General features: G+C 39.2%; 1 protein-coding gene across 3 annotated transcripts in view; it reads right to left on the bottom strand.

Moving 5' to 3' along the window:
- IDE (insulin degrading enzyme) overlaps window positions 1-18,934 on the bottom strand; it is a 98,952-nt gene that overhangs the window by 53,641 nt on the left and 26,377 nt on the right. For all 3 annotated transcript variants that reach the window (XM_054036112.1, XM_054036110.1, XM_054036111.1), the window contains exons 6-9: window positions 7,560-7,672; window positions 6,917-7,079; window positions 2,433-2,525; window positions 1,542-1,633 (exon numbers count right to left, since the gene is read on the bottom strand). In XM_054036112.1, coding sequence (XP_053892087.1) covers window positions 1,542-1,633; window positions 2,433-2,525; window positions 6,917-7,079; window positions 7,560-7,672 — 461 coding nt within the window. The remainder of the gene's footprint in view (window positions 1-1,541; window positions 1,634-2,432; window positions 2,526-6,916; window positions 7,080-7,559; window positions 7,673-18,934) is intronic.

The raw sequence follows: 18,934 nt of genomic DNA, 5'->3' as shown, positions 1-18,934 counted from the left end.
ACACTGTTAAAACAGGGGCAAGGTAACTTATTTCTTCTGCTGTTTGAGACTGTCAACAAGGAAAGATTTTTAAGGGACCTTATGGCCATAAACATCAGAACTCCCTAAATAATTTTGCTACATGTACCGTCTAAAATTAAGTAAAAGTATTCAGACAGAAAAGTGATTTTTTTCAGTTGATACCGTCTCTCTAAATTCCTGCAGACTGTGTGACTCCAGCACTGATGAAAGGAAAAAACTGCAGCTAGGGAGTAGCACAATATGGGAGGAATAGAGCTGATTACATTATATTCCCTTCTCAAAATGTAGTCCCACAAGTCCTAGATACATAGACAGAGGTCCATTTTTTTTTAATTTAGTAAGTACCTGGCGAAGCAAATTAACTTTTCTCCAGTGTACAACTATCTGTTATGAAGTTACAGTCTATGGCATTCTGCAGCTTATAAAACTTTGAAATATAGAGATGCACATGACTGGATAAGACCCTTAATTAATCATTCTATATCTGATATCATCATTTACATAACAGACTGGAAAAGAGATACCAACAAGCAATTACTGCTTTCCTGTATTTAGAAGTCATATAAAAATCTATACTGACATAGGTTTAGCCAAATGAGACAAGTGCTTGAAAATGTTAACATATTTGACATTTTAACCAAAAATTCTGTTTTATATCTTGTCAAGTAGATAAAGATATTCTGACTATTCTAAGTGGAAACTATTACTAGTTACTAAGTTTAACAGGGTATAACTAAGGCCCTGATCCTGCAGCATTCACTTGCATGAGTAACCCTTACATGAGTAGTTCCAGTGACCCAATGGAGCCACTCTTATGAGTAAAGGGTTGAATTACATCTCACATCACCACTGAGAAGTGAAATTTTATTACTGAGTATTAATAAAGCAATTTCAAAGTTTGCTATGTATGCGCACACAATCACACAGCACTAGACTGCACTTTAATAATTAGTTCTGTAGAAGGTGCAGGATACAGCTGTACTGTCCAGGAGGAGTCCAATGAAGTAATTTCCTGAGCTCTTGTTCCACAAGGTAATAGAGAATACTAACCCCCTACATGTCTGTGCCAACAGAATTGTGCCAGTTGAACATGGGAAAGAAGGTGGTCCCATCCATTCCCCACCCATCACCCAACTGTACCAGGTGTGCAGTTCCTGTTTTCCTCCCACATCTGTAATGGAGATGGAAGAAGGCCAGGCAAGGGCATTGACGGGGAAATGTAATACTTCTCCTGACACCTCTATGCAGCCACAGAAGGTAGGACCATGATCTAAACCACTCATCTGGCTCAGAAATAGCATTTTGTATTTATATTAAAAATACTGGTGTATTCAAAGTGTAAAGCTCAGCTTTAATTTTTTAATAAAATGTTACAGAGTCATACAAACTGCTTCTGCAGATTTGTGAAAGAAATTCCAATAGGGATTGGACAGCCATGGAATTTGGTTCTTTAACATCCAAATTCTATCTATAAAAACAGATTAATAGAGAATGGCTACTATAATTTAAAACTACTATACCTTGCACTCTTGGAAAACCCATTCTTGAGGTCCTTCTGTACGTAGTTTTTGAATATACTGAAACATGTGAAAAATTATATCTTCAACGTGCACTGAAAAACAAAGATTACGCACTTAAACTCCTTGCATTCTGCATCTTAAAAAAAAATTCACCTAAAATTAGACTAAAAAAAAAAAAAAAAATTATGAAAAAGTCTTCAACCTTGGACTTAATTCAACAAGGTATTTGAGTACACCTCTACCCTGATATAATGCTGTCCTCGGGAGCCAAAAAAATCTTACCGCGTTATAGGTGAAACTGCGTTATATCGAACTTGCTTTGATCCGCCGGAGTGCGCAGCCCCCCCCGGGAGCATTGCTTTACCGCGTTATATCCAAATTCGTGTTATATCGGGGGAGAGGTGTATGTGCATAGTCCCAGTGCAGAAGTCAACCTGATTATTTACTTGCTTGAAATGAGGCATGTGTTTAAGTACCTTATTGAACCAAAGCTTTATTTTCTATAGAATACTTTGAACATGTTAATTTTTCTCTGTGCATATAAGCATTATTATTTCAAAACAGATTTATATGGTATGAACCATCTAGCATGTACAGTGTAACAGCTTATTATATTTGGGGAGAAATTAATATCAAACATTTCTTTTGTGAAATGGTCTTATTCAATACACTCATTTACATTTGGTTTCTCACTCCTTGGTAAACAACATGCCTGTCAACTTATTAAGAGGATCAATGTGCAGAACACTTTCACAGGGCACAGTTAATGTACAGAAATGTATCAGTTTGTACATTTATACTAATATAGTTAGTCTCTTTGGAGAAGAGAATAAAAGCCAGAATGCATCTTGCTTTCTAATAGAGGAGATTGAAAAACAAATCTTCACTTACAAAGCCCTTCCTCTGTCAGGTCCACATTAATGATGAAGAACATGAAACCTCTAGCACCTTCTTTCTGTCCTCCAACCAGAGTATTTACCCAGCCTATGAAATTAAGAAGAAAATATATTTCAAAAAAAAAGTGTGTTGATTTATGCTTTATGCTGTTTCTCTAAATGTTTTTGGTGACAGTAATTTAAATATACACAATATGAACTCTGAAAAAACATTTGTATCAAACAACTTATATGCGGAGTACCTATTTCATAGACAAGTTAAAAGAAGGATTAAATATACACAATATTATCAGAAGCTGAAGAGGATATGTACATGTAAACTGTAGTCCCCTTGCCAGTTTGGGTCTTCAGAGAAGCAGCTCACAGGAGCTCCCACAGACACTATCCCATTCATGGAGAGATCCAGGCAGTTTGCCCCAGCTGATGTGGAAGACGTCCGGTGATACTAGCAGCGGTTGATGGCTACTGGCATTACCATCGAGTCAAGAAGACAGCATGCTTCTCCCATTGTATTGGCCAGGAAGAAAACCGGTACTGTCCGCATGCAAATCAACTACTAGACACCCAACAAGAGGGCTATTCTGCCCAATACATGATGTCATGAGTGGATGATTTTGGATTATCTGACTGGGTACAAATGGCATTTGCACTGTATCTATTACTAGATTCCAATGGGGCCAGAGTTCAAGGAAAAATTTGCCTTCATTTGTCCACTAGATTCTACCAGTTCAAGCACATGCCCCAAGACATTCCAGGGACTGATGGAGAAGGCAGAGAGAGACTGATGGCAGTCTTGGTACAGCTTGATGACTTGGCTGTATTCAAGAGCACCCTAGAGAAGCATGAAATTTGGCTCATGAAAGTCCATGATTGGCTAAAAGCGAATGGGTTGAAACTATAAATAGTAGGGCTATCAATTAATCGCAGTTAACTCATGCGATTAATTAAAAAAAATTAATCACAATTAATCGCAGTTTTAATCACACTGTTAAAATGAATACAATTGAAATGTTTTTCTACATTTTCATATATATTGTATTCTGTGTTGTAATTGAAATCAAAGTGTATATTATTTTCATTATAAATATTTGCATTGTAAAAATGATAAACTAAAGAAATAGTAGTTTTCAATTCATCTCATACAAGTACTGTAGTGCAATCTCTGTCATGACAAAGTGCAACTTACAAATGTAGATTTTTTTTTGGGTTATGTAACTGCACTCAAAAACAAAACAATGTAAAACTTCAGCGCCTACAAGTCCACTCAGTCCTAATTCTTGTTCAGCCAACTGCGAAGACAAACAAGTTTGTTTACATTTACAGGAGATAATACTGCATGGAAGCATGTCCTCTGGAATGGTGGCCGAAGCATGAAGGGGCATATTAATGTTTAGCCTATCTGGCACATAAATACCTTGCAATGCCAGCTACAAAGTGTCATGCAAAGGTTTGTTCTCAGTTTCTGGTGATATTTTAAATAAGAAGCGGGCAGCATGATCTCCTGCAAATGTAAACAAACTTGTTTGTCTGAGCAATGACTGAACAAGAAGTAGGACTGAGTGGACTTGAAGGCTCTAAAATGTTATATTGTTTTGTTTTTGAATGCAGGGTTTTTATATTATATATATAAAAAATTCCACATTTGTAAGTTCAACTTTCATGATAAAGAGATTGCACTACAGTACTTGTATTGAATATACTATATTTCTTTTGTTGTTGTTTTTTTACAGTGCAAATACTTGTAATCAAAAATAAATATAAAGTGAGCACTGTACATTTTGTATTCTGTTTTGTAATTGAAACCAATATATTTGAAAATGTAGAAAACATTCAAAAATATTTAAATGGTATCCTATTATTGTTTAACAGTATGATTAATTACACAATTTTTTTAATTGCTTTCCAGCCATAATAAATAGATAAGTGCAAATTTTACCAACTCATGGTGAAGTCCATGGGACACATTGTATTGGACAAAAGGATTTGCAACAGATATAGCAAAGATGGAAGCCCTCGCCATATGGCCTCAGCAAAAGGACTTGAAGAGTCTGCAAACATTCCCAGGGTTCTGTGGGTACTACACGAGATTTTTGAAGAGCTACTCCAGTGTAGTAAAGCCACTTAGTTTTCTGATGTAGGGTTACCCACCCACTCAAAGAAAAGGGAAGACTATCAAGAAATCATCTGACAGGGTGTATTACTGTGTGTCTGAACCCTCTGGCGATCAATGGAATGATCTTTTTAAGCCTTCAAAAAAGAGAGCATCTACCGTTTGACTAATGCACCAGTATTAGCCTGTGCTGATAGCACTATAAGCCTTACATTCTACACACAAATGCCAGTCTTAGTGGGCATGAAGCTGTGCTTTACCAGGAGCATCCAGAAAGGTAACATTGTATATCCATTTGCTAGCCGAAGACTGTTAGACTCTGAGCAATGGTATGCTGCTCACAAGTTGGAGATCCTTGTGCTCAAGTGAGCAATGGTAGAAAAGTTTCATGACTAGTTCTATGGGGTGAAATTCCAGGTCAGAATAGATAACCCGCTGACCTATGTACTCACTACTGCAAAACTGGGTGCAACTGGATAAAGTTTCAGAGTAGCAGCCGTGTTAGTCTGTATCCGCAAAAAGAAGAACAGGAGTACTTGTGGCACCTTAGAGACTAACAAATTTATTAGAGCATAAGCTTTCGTGGAACATATGTTCCATTCTATATGCATCCGAAGAAGTGGGCTGTAGTCCACGAAAGCTTATGCTCTAATAAATTTGTTAGTCTCTAAGGTGCCACAAGTACTTCTGGATAAAGTTGCGTGTCTGAATTAACAATATAGGACTTAAGCCTGAAGTACCATCCTGGGAGTATAAACAGTGCTACAGACACTCTGTCATATAGACCACAATAGAATATAAACCCTTAACAGAACTGAGTGTCTAGTTGTTGTATAAACATATCTGAGAGACAGCCCCTCTCATTACTATTACTAGTGTAGGAGCAACAGAGCTAGTCTGTATAGACTCTCTCTTTGGAAACAGACTAAGAATATTGGGACTACTTTGGTCATCACTGACCACTTCACAAGGTATGCGCAAGCTTACCTGACAAAGCATCAACTTGTAGGAAGAATATGCCAAATTATTGTGCATTATTGGTTACCTACCAGAATGCACACAGACCAAGGATGAAATTTTGAAAGTTGCCTCATCAAAAGCTGCTACACCTCGTAAGGGTAAAAAAATCCCTGCAACTACCCCTTATCACCCACAGGGAGACCTTCAGAAGGAGAGGTTCAACTGCATGCTGTTAAAACATGTTGGGTACATAGGACTCATCAGAAACACAATCAAAGTCAATGTGTCTCATCTTGGATATACCTACAATTATACGCATAATGAACACTCACCTTAGCTTCTAATGTTTGGTCAATAAGATAGCTTATCTACCTGTAAAACTTTGTTTTGGCATTTCTGCTAGTGGACTCCTACTCAGACTAGTAAAGGCATGTCAGGATGCATGGACTTCACTGTAGAGGCCTAAAAGAGTGTCCTTTATCACCGCTACCAAAACATCCTTCAATCTTAGATCTGTCCTCTGAGCACCTGAATGTTGGATTTAGTCAGTTGTGGTAAGGAAGCAATGTACAGACTGGTGAAGTAAATATATGCATGAGGAATAGCTTCTGGTTGTATCCCCAACTGGCAAATATTATGCCCTATGTTGGCACTTGTGGGGTGCCCCTTAAAGATTACTATCTGGCCCACAGCCCTCACTTCAGATGGAGACACATCAGTTCAGTATACTACTTTCAACAGACTACTCATCTAAAAGAACAACTTCAAGAGACATACCAACAGGTCACTTCTGCTGCACAACAGAACAATCATAGTAACAAAGCACTCTATGGCCCCCAGGCCAGAGACCAAGAATTGTATACAAAAGACAGAGTCCCCATCAGAAACCTGAACATTTCTGGGACACACAAAACTGCAGAAAAGTGGAAGGCTGAGCCACACATAGTCAAAGAAAAGATGCCTAGCCTGCCAGTCTATCAACTCAAGCTATAGAAAGGAATGGGTCCCTCTACTATCCTGCACAGAAGTCATATCTTGACAATAGGACATTTGGTGAAGATACCAGTCAGGACCTCCTCACATTCATCTATTACCACACAACAGATAATAGATCAACAATGCCCTCATACTATCACGCCTTGCAACCCATTGGTCCTAATATGGGACACAGAGCCCCTTAAAGAGAAGGAATAAGAGGCTACACCACCCTTGAGAATCAAGGGTGCCCCAGAAGAGGCACAGAAAAAAAATACTCCTTCTGAGAAAGCAATATGTATAATTACCATAAGGGAAATATCAATGTCTATATTTCTTTGCAGTTGTTTTGGGCATGAACTCGTATTCTGGCGGTAAAGGATAATGGCACATTTAATTTATTACTTTTAACAGTTCACTTCCCATGGGCTTACCTTTAGCTTTGAGTTCTGATAAAAGACTTCCTGGACCTTCATGCCCAATGAGATGACCAAGGTAATGACCAGGGTTTGATTTATAGTATTTCTGAAGGTCGGGTATTGGAAACGTGACATAAAGATTTCTAATGTCCTTAATAGGTACCACTTTGTAAAGTTGCTAGAAGTAAAAATAAAAAATTCCATTAATTCTAGTATTTCATCTTTTCAGCAGCATATATTATACCCTCCTACACACAGTTAACTACATACACACCTATACCATACCAAAAAAAAAAAAACCAAAAGAAAAACAAAAAAAACCCCAAAACATTTACTTAGAGTTATTTCTTATCAACACAATTGTTAAAAATTCAGGAAACAACAAATTAATCAACATTCACAATCATAGCAATCTCAACTCACAAGCCTTAGCACCCAAACACACATTTGGAATCTTCATTTCTCAATTTCTCTCAATCACATTCAAATGAACAATTTTAACTATGACCTTGGCTAGATTAAGCTGTATTGTCTATAGACACCTGTAGTAGTAGTTGTAGTAGTAAAGTATATGATGTTGTTATTTCTACATGGAAAAAAGTAGGAGAACAGAGTTAAGGTCTTCAGAGAGTGTATACCAGAAAGTCTCACAACTTACCCGAAGATGTTCTTCTTGGAAAGGATGTTCAGGAAATTCTGGTAATGGGACATTTTTGTTCTCTACTTCTGAAAATAGCTTCACTACCAAACTGGTCAGCTCATCCAAGGATTCTAAAAGAGAATAATTAGAAACAGCTCAAACATTGTCAGAATATTCCAGCAATCTGGGACTTACAGATTTCTTTTAGAAAAATAATAATTATAAGGTTGGACTTAATGCCTCTCCCACCACCACCGAGTGAACTATGGTTATTTGGAGAGAGGGAATATATTCTGAGATTTATTTTTTATTACTTATAGATAAGGTTTTGTGCTTTATAAACAAGATCTCAACTGTGGTTAAAATAAATTCCAAACTAAAAAAATCTTTAAGTTGCAGTTACGACTGCCAAGAACAGTTCAAGAGAAGACATATCAACCATAAACACACACAAACATTAAAAACTATTAACATGTAAAAAGCATAATTAACAAGGAATCCAGTATAACAATGCTCAGCACTGCCCCGTGCGCCTTATGCCCTTCCAGAGTGTAAGTTTAATTGCCAAAACTCAAACATTGGAAAACCAGAAAATACAGAGTTAAGTGATATTTCCAATACCACCTTAAGTTTGCCCCTTGGTTCCTTACCCTATGAAGTCCCTCAGGGAGATCACAACACCTTACTCCTCAGCCCCTGTCAACCAGCAGCAAACCCCCTGGATCAATGGTGCTTCACAGAGCACAGTGAGTCTGCTGAATAGTATGAATAGGAATGCTGATTTGGAGTTGTCCTGGATGCGGAGAAAATGGCAATTTGGTTGGTGAGGGGAAAGGAACCATTAAATTGCCAGTTCCATTGCCATCCCCATGAGGCAAAGTTTTCAAGTGTTTTTGTTTTGCTTTTTCCTTGTAATGTTAACCTTCTTATAAGGGATTTGTCAGAGGAATTAAACTTTCACATTCTAGAAGGGCATGAGGAGCACTGGGCACCTAAAACCTTAACTCCATGGTAAAGTTTTTTAAATGTGAATTTTCCTTGTTTTTCTGATAAAGTGGTTATGAAGGGGCAGCTTACGGCACTCCTTCCAGCACATCAGCTACCAGATGGAGGTACTGCCACAGGGGTAAGGGGAGTCCTAGACTGTGTATTGCTTTCAAGGCTCAGCAAATCAGTGCATTTTAGACTGGCCCTTGGTATCAGACACTAGAGCAGTTCAGGAGCCAGAGAGAATACATTTTTATGTGGATACTGCCCATAGTTTTTTGGCTGGATCTACAGATCCAATCTACATAAACTTAATCACGGGAGTCAACCAAGGAGGGAGATTTGAACTTATGGTCACTGACACTGCAGATCAGTACCCCTCCGCATAAGCTACCAGCTGAGTTGGTCGACAGGTTAATCACTCAGCCTCTCTCTTACTGAACTTGTCCATGAGAAGCCTGAGCACTGAGCTGAGCATGAGAGTAAGCAATTTTCCTGATCTCAGCTCCCCACCCAGTCTCAGTATTATGTGCCTACAGGATGCATTGAACCTACCTATTTTCAGGTTCCCAAATCAGCAATCTGTGTCTGTGGTACGCATCAAGCATGCCCATTCTTAGCTCCCCAGGCCTGTTTCACACTATGTACCTGTGGCATGCGCAGAGTATATCCTCACTCAGCTACCCTATTTTCAGTGCTGCATGCCTGATTCTAAAGCACTCTGAAAATTAAAGCTCACTTGAGGGAGGGACTTTATCCCGTAACGCATGGAGTCTAAATTTGCACCTTGTACTCTGACACGGCATAGCCATTTTCAAAGCAATCTGCCCACACATGTGCTTTTTGGAGCACACTCAAAATAAAAGCAGGTCATTTAGGAGCAATAGCTCAGAAACCTTTTGATTAGGTGAACTCAAATTTATAACTCAAACTGTATCCCATACTCTCAACTGGTATACCACATTTCAAGATGACCTGAACGTTTCTGAGAGTTTTAGAACACATTGAAACTGACATGCTGTGTTTCGATTTCTGGTTTGCATCAGCCTTATGCACCCCTTTATAGAACCAGGAAGAAATGGCAGTAACGTTTTTAAGATTGCACTGTGAAACTGGTTCACTAGCCGAGATCGGGTAAGTCCATTGTTGTCATTTTCACGAGAATCCTGCCTACAGATTTTTATCTAACTGCAGGCAAAAAAAAAAAAAAAAAAAAGAAAAGAAAAGGTTATAAGAACAAGTGAATTTTCAAATGAGGTGTTTCAGGAACCTCTTCACCCACTGACCCCAAATTTGTACCACTAATTCTATCTCTGGCCCTGATGTGGCACAGCAATTTAAGACAATCCGTCTATGTGCATTTTAGAGACTACAGTAAGCTCCATCCCCATTCTTAACAACGGAGTCACTAACACCCACTGCTCCTTAATAGAAAGCCTAAATTAAGGTAATACAAGTGACACAAACCTTAACATTTAATTCATGTACACAGACTATTAAAACACATACTCACAATAACCAGCACCCATACAACTATAACTCTGTCACTGCTTTTGTATTAGTATTTTAGGGTCCAATCCAGCTTCTTGAGTAATGAGACTTGGCTGCAATCTTCCAGAATTTTATAACATACATTTAGATATTTGAATACATGTCTATATTTGTCCCGCAGCATCAAACTTGATGGTTCATTATGACATGAATACTTCCTTTTTTAATGCAATGGTTATTTCTATCATCGGGTATAAAATTTATGTTTAGTCTATGCTCATACAAGAGTCTTATCTCTAATGATATTCACCTAATTAAGGTGGAATTAATGGACTTGCTAATCAAGATACAAAGCAGAATAAAGAAACAGATACAAGGCGGGAATTAAAGCAGCAGGCTACAACTTTATTAAACACATGGATGTGGTGATGGGGAGTGGGGATGTTAACGGGGTCCACTGCATGGTTAACTGGCCTTAAGCCACACAACCACATAAAGTGAGGATCAGCCCCCTTGCCTAGGTTGTCCCTTACTAAGAGAGAATTCAACCCAGCTATGAAGTCTACCCACAAAGGGGAGAGAGGGTACAGAAGAGGGGTGCCTCAGTCTGCAAAAGAATCAAGATCTCCTTGTGCCCAACAGAATAATGGGGACACACCGGCCACCTCCTCGGTCTTATGCTTGGGTTTACTAGGAGTTAGTTCCCTAAAGCCTTTTATCCACACTGGACACCAGCCCTGATTTATTACCTTCATTAATTTCTCTCATATTCTTTTTAACCTTAACAACCAGGCCTTCAGGATGCTCTGAGGAAGCATAAAAGCCTAGCAGATGCCATGCCAATTTTGCCCAGCAGAAAAAAAAAAAAATTCCCTCTTGACCTCAAAAAAGATGATTTAGTCACACTCAAAGCAAGCCCCAAAACAGCTCTGATAGGTACAATAGTTTATAGAGCAGGGTGGATTGGGCAGCATTAAGATGTCCAAGATGGAGGCCCTGGAAGGTCCTTAAGTAATCGGCAGGTAGAGTGTCCACAGGAGCCAATCAGTTCTATTCCCTCTCATAAATCAACCAATAGGAGGCCAAGGTTGGCAAACACCCTTTTGCCCCCTATTTCTCAGCCCACATCTCTACATGTGTTGGGGGTGGAGAAGGGAAGAAAAACTGGGGGGAGGGAGAGGGTTACCTGGATGTACAAGAGTACAAATTTACCCCACAAGGGACTTCAAAGGTGGACCAGCAGAATGGTCCAAACAACCCACTGAGACTGGGGTAAAATTAGGTATATTGGCTTGCACTGCTAAAAAGTTTGTTGATTTTGAGGATTGTGAACAGCTATAAGAAAGTCCACACATTTTTTATTACCCATGTCTGAATAAGAATAAAGTATCGTTTTTTACATACAATTCTGAGAAACTGTGACAAATGGGTAAGGTTCATTTAAACTTCGTAGTTATTGTGAGAGTTTTGTTTCTAGGGCAGAGTTCAAATTGCCTGTGTCATGGACATTGAGAATGTTTCTGTTTAACAGTCTGTATTTGAATTGGGTGCGGAGGTTGGTGTCAAGTGCTTTGTGTAATCTTAACTTGTGATTTAGGTAGCATTTATTTTTTGTGGGTTTAGTTTTAAAAACTGTACAGATGTTACATCTTTTCTTGAATTGCATTTAGGAACTTTAATTATAACTAAGTTTTTATGAGAGACCTAAACTAGCAAATTCACACCTCAATCCTCCATCTCCCTATCGACACTTGCACCCAATTAAATCTGAAACTAATCAAACTACACCAAGCTTTAGGAACCCATTTAATCTAGAATGCACAAGGACTGTTAACTCACTTGGGAGATCCACCAAAGTACAGCTGAAAAGAGAGTATTTTATGTTGTATTCATTTATATTCTGTTGCACTAATTAACAGCACTGATTAGCTGATGACAAGAACGTTGTGGCTGAGAGTTTAGAGTGAAGCTCTCAGGGGTTAAACTAATGTTGTCTGTGAAGGGCCCTTGGCTATGGAACTTCCTGCCATCAGAGATCAGGAGGAGCCGGAGTCTTGCAACTTTTAATTTCTGTTGCAAGTTCCGTGTCTGTGTGTAGGTCTTCCCCAATAATCGAGTCACAAAGTTGCTAAGATATAGTCTCTTGGAAAGTAACTAACTAATTTAGTAACTAACTAAATTATCCCACTTGGACAAACAGCTGTTAGATAACTGTGGAGAGTTTAGGTCCCTGTGCAGACAAACTTACATGCAACTTTTGTGTAACTATGTCCCTCAGTGATGGCTACTTTAGAAATACATAAACAACAGAACACACTGCTCTACAGCCAAAATGCTTCCGAAATAAATGTAGTCAAACTTTATTAATTCTGGGTCACTGAGAACGAAAATGATGCTTAAAATTGTTGATTGGCTCTAGTTTTCAAGATATGCTATTGGGTCAGTATATACGACCCCTGACTTGGGAATGGCAGAGGATAAGTGAGTTGTAAAGGGAAGGGATCTCAATTTAAATCAGAAATGACTAAAATACATCTTTGACTGAATCTATGAATAAATCTATGACTGGGTTTGGACAGTACTTGCTTTTTAGGAAAAACAATGAATGATGCAATCTGAAGCTGGTATTGCATCATACATGATATGAATTGCATCATGTTATTCCTAGAAGTCATGGATGATGCAATCATAATGAAGCTTACATCACTCTGCTGAACAAATTGCCCTATATCAGCTCTAGAAATCATACAATGTCGTGCTCTCTTATTTGTCAGTGTTTGATTTTGCAAAGGGACACATTTCTGTTTAGCCAAAGTGAGCAGAGATGCCTCGTACTTGTGTGAACAGTGCAGATAACTTCTGCTATGTTTGTGGTGAAGTGACTTTTGCATCGCAAAAGCGCAGTATAACCACTATGGTTAAGAAAGCCTATCACCTTTATTTTGGCTGCAAAATTGGAGATCAGGACAAGAGGTGGGCCCCACACATATGCTGCAACACTTGTGCAACAAATCTTCGCCAGTGGTTGAACAGGAAAAGGAAAAGGAAATCTATGCCTTTTGCAGTGCCAATGATTTGGAGAAAGCCAACAGATCATACCAGCAATTGTTACTTCTGCATGGTGCCTCCAGTTGGGAAAGTTGGGTCAAAGAAGAAAAAGTGGACTGTGCATTATCCAAACATTCCATCAGCTATATGCCCAGTACCCCACGGAGAAGGACTGCTGCTTCCTGATGCACCAGAATCATTCTCACTTGAGTCAGACGAGGAAGAGGATGAAACTTCTGGTCCTGAACCATCAATGTCACATGACCCATATTTTCTCCCATCCTCCTCTGAACCACACCTCACAACACAAGGCGAGCTGAATGACCTTGTCAGGGATTTGGAACTACCCAAGAGTAAGGCAGAGCTGTTGGGCTCCAGACTACAGCAGGTGATGTTAGGGTTTCCATGTTCCGTGACCGTCAAAAGGATCTTGTCCCATTCTTCTTCATGGAAGGTGATCTTGTAGCCTGCAACAACATCCATGGTGTGATGGCAGCTCTCAACATTGTTCACGATCCAGATGAGTGGAGACTGTTCATTGATTCATCGAAGACGAGTCTTAAAGCTGTTTTACTGCATAATGGCAATGTTTTGCCATCAATTCCAGTTGGTCATGCAGTCCATATGAAGGAAACCTATGACAACATGAAACAACTTTTGAGGTGCATAAGCTATGACCAACATCAGTGGCAGCTTTGTGGCAATTTGAAGGTTGTTGCTCTCTTGCTTGGTCTGCACACTGGATACACAAAGTACTGCTGTTTTCTCTGCAAATGGGATAGCCGTGCAAGAGATTCCCACTACATCAAGAAAGATTGGCCACTCTGACAGTCATTGGAGCCTGGGAGGAAAAGTGTTCAGCATCCACCAGTTGTTGAATCAAAGAAGATTTTGTTACCACCCTTACACATCAAGCTGGGTCTGATGAAGAACTTTGTCAGGGCCACTGACAAAACACAAGCAGCTTTCAAGTACCTCCGTGGAAAATTTCCAAGGTTAAGTGAAGCTAAGATAAAGGAAGGTGTCTTTGTTGGTCCTCAGATTCGTGAACTTCTTCGAGATGACGCATTTGACCATGCACTGCGTGGCAAGGAGAAGACAGCATGGAAAGCCTTCCAGTTAGTGGCAATAAATTTTCTTGGAAACAACAAGGCAGACAACTACAGGTTGTTGATGGAAAACCTCCTCAAGGTATACAAAAGCCTTGGTTGCAACATGTCACTAAAGAGACATTTTTTGCACTCTCATCTAGATTTTTTTCCACCGAACTGCGGAGCAGTGAGCGACGAGCACGGCGAGCGATTTCACCAGGACATTGCAACAATGGAGAAATGCTATCAGGGCAAATGGAGCCCATCAATGCTTGCAGACTATTGCTGGACAGTGACAAGGGATGCTCCATTTAATGAATACAAGAGACAAGACAAGAAGCGCCGAGTAGACACTGAATAGGACTAAACTATGTACATAATCGTTTTTTGCCTTTTGTTTCAAATAAATTTTATTTATATCACCCTTTTGCTGATTTTTAAAGTGTTACATAAACAGAACAGGTGAAATATTATCATGTAAAGCACCCATAAACACATGAAAAGACCTAGGTTTACAATTTATGATTAAAACTCTACTATCTACACAATATACATAGACATAAAATGTAAGAACTTAAATATCTTAGAAACAGTAGCCAGTTTTTTTAATGGTCATATTTGAATTCAGCACATCAAAATACATAATAAATAGCACATTTTATCTCTGAAGCAGACGACTTCTCAAAAATTGTAGACCAGTGATATTAGAGTAAGCATTCTCTACACAAACACCATGAGAGTAATTTTTCAGAGTACTTCAACAGTATTCAAGATGACAGCACCAAAAGATTTCAGCTTCCCCTTCTCAGAATAAAATTTCAAAGGCTATTTCTATAGGAAGGAAAATTTATGGAGCCATCTAACAGTTAAGAAATCATGCTGGAGAGAGTTCCATGCAAATACACTTTTCTTAAAAAGTCAGAAGTCTAGCAGCTATACTTTGGAGTTCTCTGGTCAATCTCTAAATAAAGTAATTTGCAGGGTTTTTGCTGCCCCAAGCGGTGGGGGAAAAAAAAAAGCCGCAATCACGATCGGCGGCAGCTCAGCCGCACCGCTTTCTTCTTCGGCAGCAATTCAGTGGCAGGTCCTTCCCTCCGAGAGGGGAATGAGGGACCCACCACCAAATTGCTGCCAAAGAGCCCGACGTGCCACCCCTTCCCCTTGGCCGCATCAAGCACCTGCTTGCTAAGTTGGTGCCTCGAGCCGGCCCTGGTAATTTGTATACTTGCCAGTTCAATATTTTAGAGATTTACTAACCTACTCAGTGACATATTTGTTACTTTGAAAATTATATTCCAATTTGTTTTTTGGTTTTTTTTTTTTTTTTTTTTTTTTTACTGTTTCAGGCATTTTTGTCAAAGCCTTGAAGCTATGAAAAGAAAAAGGACTTAACGAAGTATTATGTAAGAGAAAGTATTATTCAGCACAAATGTATGACTGAATAAATAATACAGCAGGCTCTTCAAAAATATTGAATCAAAGTTAAACAATTTAAGAAAGATTTAAAAGAATTCTCAGAATATTATTGGATAAAGATTGCTAAAGCAACCCTTCTAAGATTTACGTAAATCTAAGAAATGAATAAAGTAATACCTTCCCTGACATGACTGACTTTTTTAATATAACATCAATTTACATGAATTGTACCAACAATGTGATTAAAAAACTCTAAGGATCTTATCCAACTAATGTAAATGGAAGTTTCGTCTAAGAAAGAACTGTAATATTGTGACCTATCACAAAGTACTGTTAAAGGTAACCTGCAAAAAAAAAAAAAAAAAAAAAAAAAAAAAAATATTAAGGGCTTGAATTATTTATTGTTACGCTTTGCTTTTGAATAAAAAAAGCTTTTTCCACTCCCATTCCAAAAATGTTTTTTCCTTATCCTTGTTTTAACACAGAAATATCTAGTCCGGTTTTCCTAGGCCTGCTCTACATTACGGAGTTAGGTTGACATCAAACAGCTTATGTTGATCTAACTCTGTAAGCAGGTGACACAGTGTCCATGTAGACACCACATTACTTACATCAACTGTTGACTATCAGTCCTGCATGGGGCTCACAGCTGGAGCCTGCCCTGCGCTAGGGCTGACAGCCCGGGGTGGCCCCAGCTGTGAGCCTCAAAGCAGGGGGGCCCCCACAATGCCCCACTCAGTTAAGTCGGTGGGAGCGCTCCTGGTGACAACACGCACCACTGACAGGAGCATAGTGTGGACATGAAACACCACTTTAATTACTGCGGTGACTGTACATCGACTTAACTTAAGTCAACTTAATTTTGTAGAGTAGAAATACCCCTAGAGAACCTCCTGGGAGGCTTAGAATATGTTGTATTTTGGAGTTCTCACATCTTCACTGAAAAAGTGTGCATATTGAGTTTTTAACAAAGACATTTAATATCTAACATGTTTAATTTCAATGACTAATTAACAAGTATCAACAAAGAGAGTTTTAAAAAAAAATCAATTGCCCTCTCAGAGACTCTGCTTTCAGGCTTTTCCAATCTTACTAGTTCTCCACTGATCAGAGAGTTTTTCAAGGACAAACAAGTACTGAATTTCCAATCCCATAAATATCAATGAATGAAAGATAAATAAATAAATATAGTTCTTAAACATCCCCACTCTCCTTCCTGTTAGGACATCTAAAGCAGTGGTTCTCAAACTATGGGTCAGAACCTGTTTTAATGGGGTCGCCAGGGCTGGATCCAGGGCCAAAGTCCGAGCCCTGCCGCTTGGGCCCAAAGCCAAAGCCCAAGCTGCACCGCCTAGAGCCGAAGCCCAAAGGCTTCATCCCTGGGGAATGGGGCTCGGACTTCAGCTTCAGCCCTGGGCAGCAGGACTCAGAGTTACAGGCCCCCCACCCGGGGCTGAAGCCCTGGAGCTTGGTTCCCCTCCACCCCACAACCTGCGATGGTGGGGCTTGGGGCCCCCCTGCCCAGGGCAGCAGGGCTCTGGCAGGCTCAGGCTTTGGTCCCCCTTCCTGGGGTCATGTAGTAATTTTTGTTGTCAGAAGGGGGTCATAGTGCAATGAAGTTTGAGAATCCCTGATCTAAAGGAAACAAGAAAGAGCACCTTAAAAACACACACTCCCACACCCACACCCCAACAGTTTGCAGGTCAAATTAAGGCTGTGGAAAAAACAAAGATGTTCACAGTTCTCTACTCAACATGTAATGTTACAAACCCTGCAATACTAAAGCAGGATAGCATGAGTTAGGCACATGAGGCCTGATCCAGCAGTCCATACTTGCACAAAACTCCCATTAAGTAATACATAATAGTAATAGTAATAATAATAATACCACTACCACCACCTAGCTCTTATATGGTGCTTTTCATCAGAAAATTGTAAAGTGCTGTAAATGGAGGTCAGTATTTTAGAGATGGGGAAACTGAGGCACAGAAAGGTGAGATGACTTGCTCCAGGTCATCCAGCAGAACAGGAGGGGGATAATAGAACACAGGCAGTTCAGTGGGCGTAAGGTTGTAATTCCACAAGCATAGTTAGTCAATTAATTTCGTAACTTGAATTTCATATTAAAAGATAGAAAAAGGCGAGGTACCACAGAGGTTGATGATAAAAAAGCAGATGATGGGAAAAAAAGACAACTAAGGGGGGGGATATGATAGAGGTCTATAAAATTATGAGTGGTGTGGAGAAAGTAAATAAGGAAGTGTTATTTACTCCTTCTCAGACCACAAGAACTCGGGATCACCAAATCAAATTAATAGGCAGCAGGTTTAAAAATCAAACAAAAGGAAGTATTTCTTCACACAACTCACAGTCAACCTGTGGAACTCTTTGCCAGAGGATGTTGTGAAGGCCAAGACTAACAGGGTTCAAAAAAGAACTAGATAAGTTCAGGGAGGATGGGTTCATCAATGGCTATTAGCCAGGATGGGCAGAGATGGAAACCATGTTCTGAAGTGTCCCTTGCCTCTGTTTGCCAGAAGCTGGGAATGGGCAATAGGGAATGGATCGCTTGATGATTACCTGTTCTGTTCATTCCCTCTGAAGCATCTGGCATTGTCCACTGTTAGAAGACAAGATACTGGGCTAGATGGTCCATTGGTCTGACCCAATATGGCCATTCTTATGTTCTTATGATAGCATATACTCTTAGTACCCTGATTTAGGAATGTTCTTAAACATGCAAGTAGTCCCAATGAAGTTAGTGGGACTACTCGTATGTTTAAGAGAAGGAAGGTACTCAAGCACATGCATTAACTGGGATGTACAGGTCATCATACGGTATGTTTATGTTCCATGCAATGCTCAACATCATTGCCGTAGCAATTTTTTTATTTTTTCTCAAAAGCAGTATTTTCTAAAAGTAATTAGACAGTTCATTCTATTGTTCTTATTTGACTCTTCTTTAAAGCATGAGTATTACCACATTTTGTTACTTAAGAGGCAGACAAATTTAACAAAATCTACCAAATTCCATGATTTTAAAAATTAATAATTTATTTCACATATTTGGAAGTTTGAAATTGATATATCTGCTTATTGAATTTTGTCTGATCATGTATGCACACCCCCCCCCCCCCGTTATATTATTGTAGTGTGGTTCATGAATGCTGGTCTCCCAGTATATTTAAAAGTTTTTCAACACATTGTTATTAAGGTTTTTGAAACCCTCACAAAAAATATGGTCCTGATTCTAGGAGGTGTTTAGCATCTGCAACTTTAACTGACTTAATTTAGAATCTTGAGTGCACAGCACCTCTGAAATAAAGGCTTCTAATCTAATTTCTAAATTTCTATAAAACA

This window comes from Malaclemys terrapin, chromosome 7 (assembly GCF_027887155.1).
Source record: "Malaclemys terrapin pileata isolate rMalTer1 chromosome 7, rMalTer1.hap1, whole genome shotgun sequence".
Taxonomy (NCBI): domain Eukaryota; kingdom Metazoa; phylum Chordata; order Testudines; family Emydidae; genus Malaclemys; species Malaclemys terrapin.
Note: the sequence above shows the minus strand (reverse complement) of the source record. Positions and strands in the feature narration are given on the sequence as shown.